The following is a 5,099-nucleotide window of genomic DNA, read 5'->3' on the forward strand; positions in this document are numbered from 1 at the left end:
CTGCCCTCTCCCGCCTCTCCATACCCCCACCAGATTGCGGGAAGGGAGGTCGCGGCAGCGGCCCGGCAGCACCGGCGACCGTGGCGACAGCTACGACAGTGGCGGCGGCGGCAGCGGCTGCAGCGGCGGCGGAGGCTGCGGCAGCGACCGTGGCAGAGGCGGTGGCGGAGGCCTCGGTAGCAGAGACGGAAACAGAAGTGGAGACTGAGGTGGAGGCCGAAGCCTCAGTAGAGGAGGAGGCAGTGGCAGAGGCCACCCTGGGGGAGGCAGCAGCCGCCCTGGCCGGGGAGGAGGCGGAGGCCGCTCTGGCGGCAGCAGCCCTGGCGGTGGCGGTGGCGAAGGCCAGTGCCCACGAAGCCTCTGCAGCAGCAGAGGCTGAGGCGCCCGTGCTGGACGAGAAGGATGCTGCTGAGGATTCGGACGCGGAGGCGGAGGCGGTGGCGGCGGCCGTGGCGGCTGCGGCGGCGGCAGCTGCAGCCACCGCGGATGCGGAGACCGGCGGGGGCTCTGAAGAGAGCTCAGACTTCCCTATGGCCTCATTGTACGTGGGAGACCTGCACCCTGAGGTGACAGAGGCGATGCTGTACGAGAAGTTCAGCCCCGCGGGGCCTATCCTCTCTATCCGAATTTGCAGAGACAAGATCACCCGCCGCTCCTTGGGTTACGCATATGTCAACTACCAGCAACCGGTGGATGCCAAGCGGGCCCTGGAGACCCTGAACTTTGATGTCATCAAGGGCAGGCCAGTGCGCATCATGTGGTCCCAGCGGGACCCCTCGCTGCGCAAAAGCGGGGTGGGCAACGTCTTCATCAAGAACCTGGGCAAGACCATCGACAATAAGGCTCTGTACAACATCTTCTCGGCGTTCGGCAACATCCTCTCCTGCAAAGTGGCCTGCGACGAAAAAGGGGCCCAAGGGCTACGGTTTCGTGCACTTCCAGAAGCAGGAGTCCGCTGAGCGGGCCATTGATGCAATGAATGGCATGTTCCTGAACTACCGGAAAATTTTCGTTGGGAGATTCAAGTCCCATAAAGAACGAGAGGCTGAAAGGGGGGGCTTGGGCCAGGCAGTCCACCAGTGCTGACGTCAAAGATTTCGAGGAAGACACCGACGAGGAGGCCACCCTGCGATGAAGACATCCCAGGAGCGAGCCAGCCAGCAGAGCCAAACCTTGGCTCCGACCCGGTTTACAACCCGCTCTTTGTCCCCCTAACCCACCAGCAATGTATTGTATTGAGAGGGCAGCTCTCTCTCTCTCTCTCTCTCTCTCTCTCTCTCCCCCCCCCCCCCGTCTCTCCCTCTCTCTCCCCTCCTTCCTCCCTCCTTCTCCTGCCCTCCCTTTCACCCTCTATCTTCTTTTCTCTTTCCTTTCCTTCTCCCCCACACCCACCAAGGGCGTTGTGAATAATCTTGCTACTCTGTGCCATTTGATAAATTAGACGCTGCCTCCTCTCCTCCTGGTTTGGTTTTAGAAAGCACCTTCTCGCTTTGTTTACTGCACAGGTGATACCATTTCATGGTAGAAACATCAGAAAGCAGAAGGAAATCAGATGAGGGGAAGCCAAGAGAGTACTTACTGCCCCTTATTCAGCTACCCAGAGACAACTACTTGTACCTTTTCGGTGTACTGTTTTTCCAGGCTGTCTTCTCTCCCTCCCTCCCCTCCCCGTTCTCACCCCCCACTGCTCCTTCCCTTTTAACACACTGTTATAGACCGGTTCATTATGTGGTGTTTCTCAACATGCATTTTCACAAACTAAAACCAAACAAAAATCGACCCACTGAACTTCTTTCCATGCCATTCAACAGGCTCCCCGAAATGTCATATTCAGTGCCTGCAGAGTGTATCGATGGATCTTGACATTTCTGTGACCATTTCCGCATTGCTGGACATTCAGGTGGTGCCTAGCTCTTTCCCTATGTTGGAACCCAACACTGCATACACTGATGAGTGACTCCCTCCTTGTCAAGCCAAATCTTGGACTTGCAGGATCTACCCATGGACATTTTAGACACATTTCCTGTCTGTTGCCAAAAGACCCCTTCATGAGTATTGAACCGATTTGCATTCATGCCCACCAGCACAGCTAGTAAAAAACAGTATGCCCATTTCCCCTGCATAGTCTCCTGGTAACTATAATTGATGTGTGGGAGTGCGTGTGTGTTGGCCAGCTGGATGAGCTGCAAGTGGCATTTTGCTGTCCTTGGTTGTTTTCCTGGATTTAAGTACTGTGTATCACCCACCTCCTTCCCCTGTGCCTACTTCCTGCCATTTTCCCATTGTCAAAAAAAGGTAAATAATAACAACTCAGCTTCATTGCAGAAAAAAATCACAAAGCAGACTAGTTAGCAGAAGGACATTGATGTCACTAGTTAGTAATCAATCCTTATGACCACCCATGTCTTCCTGAATCATTTTCAGCTGCACCTGCCCAATATTTTTCACGTGATATATATGTGAATTTTAATGCATATACTGTTTCAATATCTGCTTTTTCATACATAAATATATAATGTAGATATATATATAGATGTATAGTTAGATATTCTCAAACTACTTTCATGTCATTAAATATTCTTCTAAAATACTTTCCATGGTTGTTTAGTGTTCTAGTCTATGGGTTAGATAGAGGAATAGATAGATGCATGTATGCATCTAGTTCCATATTTAGATGTAGGTATGTGGTTTTTTCACTGTCTTATTTTTTTATTATTTATTATTTTTATTGATTATGCCATTACATTTGTTCTATTTCCCCCATTCCCCTCCACCCTGCACACCCCTCCTCCACCATTCCCCCCTTTAGTTCATGAACACCTGTCTCAAGTTCTTTAGATTCTGTATTTCCCCTACTATTCTTACCCTCTCCCTATCTATTTTCTATCTACTGTCTATGCTACTTATTTTCTGTACCTTCTCCCCCCTTCTCCTCCCACTCCCCTGTTGCTAATCCTCCACGTGATCTTCATTTCTGTGGTTCACTCCTGATCTAGCTGTCCTCTTAATTTGCTTTTGTTTTTGTTTTAGGTATGGTTGTTGATAACTGCGAGTTTGCTGTCCTTTCACTGTTCATCTTTAACTTCTTTTTCTTAGGTAAGTCCCTTTAACATTTCATATAATAAAGGCTTGGTGATGATGAACTCCTTCAATTTGATCTTATCTGAGAAACACTTTATCTGTCCTTCCATTCTAAATGAAAACTTTGCATGATAGAACAATCTTGGTTGTAGTTCTTTGGTTTTCATGACTTGGAATACCTCTTTCCAGCCCCTTCTTGCCTGTAAGGTCTCTTTTGAGAAATCTGCTGACAGTCTGATGGGAACTCCTTTGTAGGTGACAGTCTCTTTATCTCTTGCTGCTTCTAGGATTCTCTCCTTCATTTTAATCTTGGCTAATCTAATGATGTTGTGCCTTGGTGTGTTCCTTCTTGGGTCCAACTTCTTTGGGACTCTCTTTTGAGCTTCCTGGATTTCCTGGAAGTCTATTTCCTTTGCCAGAACAGGGAAGTTCTGTTTTATTATTTGTTCAAATAAGTGTTCTACTCGTGGCTGTTCCTCTTCCCCTTCTGGTACCCCTATAATTCAGATGTTGGAACATTTAAAGATGTCCAGGAGGTTCCTAAGCCTCTCCTCATTTTTTGGAATTCTTGTTTCTTCATTCTTTTCTGTTTGGTCATTTTCTTCTTCCTTCTGGTCCACTCCCTTGAATTGAGTCCCAGTTTCCTTTTCATTACTATTGATTTCCTGTGCATTACCTTTCATTTCAATTAGTTTAGCCTTCATATGTTCTTCTAATTTGTGACTAAAATCAACCAATTCTGTGAGAATCCTGATCACCAGTGGTTTGAACTGTGCATCTGAAAATTTGGCTATTTCTTCATCACTTAGATTTATCGGCTCTGGAGCTCTGAGTTGTTCTTTAGCCTTGTTTTGATCTGTTTGTACCTGTTATGTATGAGGAGGGGAGCCTTAGTTGTTTACCAGGGCGGGGCCACCCAGGTTGCTGGTTTGTGATGCTGTATGTGGGGGCGAGGTCAGAGCGGGAGTAATGGCGGTCCTCTCTGCTCACCCAGTGCATCCCACCGCTTGCCCCCGCCTGTTTATCTGAGTGGAAATGTGCGAGCCCGCCGCCCTGCACCATGCGGTCTCAATGCTCGCCTCTTCACTGGTTTATCTGCATGGAAATGCTTAACCAACTGCAGACAGACAGCCCGCCTCTTCCCTGTGTCCACCCATAGCCCACACCTGGGATCCGTGCCTTCGGCTGCTGGTGCACTACCCCGGTCGGGGATCTTTTTGGCCAACCCGCTCTGCTGCTGGCTTCGTCCCTCTTACTGGTTTAGCTGAGGATTTCGTTGTTTTCGGACTCCGTATTGTCGATTTTCTGTGTGGTTTGGTTGCGTTTATTGTTGTTAAAACTTTGTTGCTTTTAGATTTGGTTGTGTGCAGACGCAAGGCATTTCCTCCTACGCCTCCATCTTGGCGGAAGTCCTCACTGCCTTATTATTGTTGAACATTTGAGTGGTTTTTTCTGAAGCTAAACTCAAACTGCTAGCAATATCATAGTGCACATACCTTGTGTACATTCAAGATTATTTCCTGAACAAACATTGCTAAAAGAAGAGTTAAAGGCTCAAACAAAATGGAAGGTTCAAAATATTTTCATTTTTTGCTCTAGTAGTGCACTATTGATGAGAATGCAGACTGGTGCAGCCACTGTAGGAAACAGTATAGAGTGTCCTTAAAAAAGAGAAATCTCTTTTACCCAGTAATTCCACTTCTGGGAATATATCTTAAAAATCCTGAAGCACCAGTACAAAAAATATATACACCTGTATGTCCATAGCAGTGCTATTTATAATAGGGAAGATTTGGAAGCAGCCCAAGTACCCATCAGTGAATGACTGGTAAAAAACTCTGTGGTTCATTTACACAATGGAGTATTACACAGCAGTAATAATGAATCAATTCTTACCCTTGTGGCAGCATAAATGGACCTGGAGAACATTATGCTAAGTGAAACAAGCCAGTCAGTGAAAGACAAATATGACACAATCTTACTTATATGTGGGATCTAGTGAACATAACAAACTAATG

At 47.4% G+C, this 5,099-nt stretch overlaps 1 protein-coding gene across 1 annotated transcript; it reads left to right on the top strand.

Annotated features, from left to right (window-relative positions):
• Positions 1-419: 419 nt before the first annotated feature.
• On the top strand, positions 420-1,135 carry LOC119037371 (polyadenylate-binding protein 1-like 2). Its single transcript, XM_037129555.2, is given in 3 exon segments — positions 420-905; positions 907-1,053; positions 1,055-1,135. Coding segments are annotated over 3 exon segments (603 nt in total). The 5' UTR covers positions 420-530.
• The last annotated feature ends 3,964 nt before the right edge of the window (positions 1,136-5,099 follow it).

Source organism: Artibeus jamaicensis, unplaced genomic scaffold (assembly GCF_021234435.1).
Source record: "Artibeus jamaicensis isolate MK-2021 breed Jamaican fruit bat unplaced genomic scaffold, CSHL_Jam_final contig_240, whole genome shotgun sequence".
NCBI classification, from domain to species: Eukaryota; Metazoa; Chordata; class Mammalia; order Chiroptera; family Phyllostomidae; genus Artibeus; species Artibeus jamaicensis.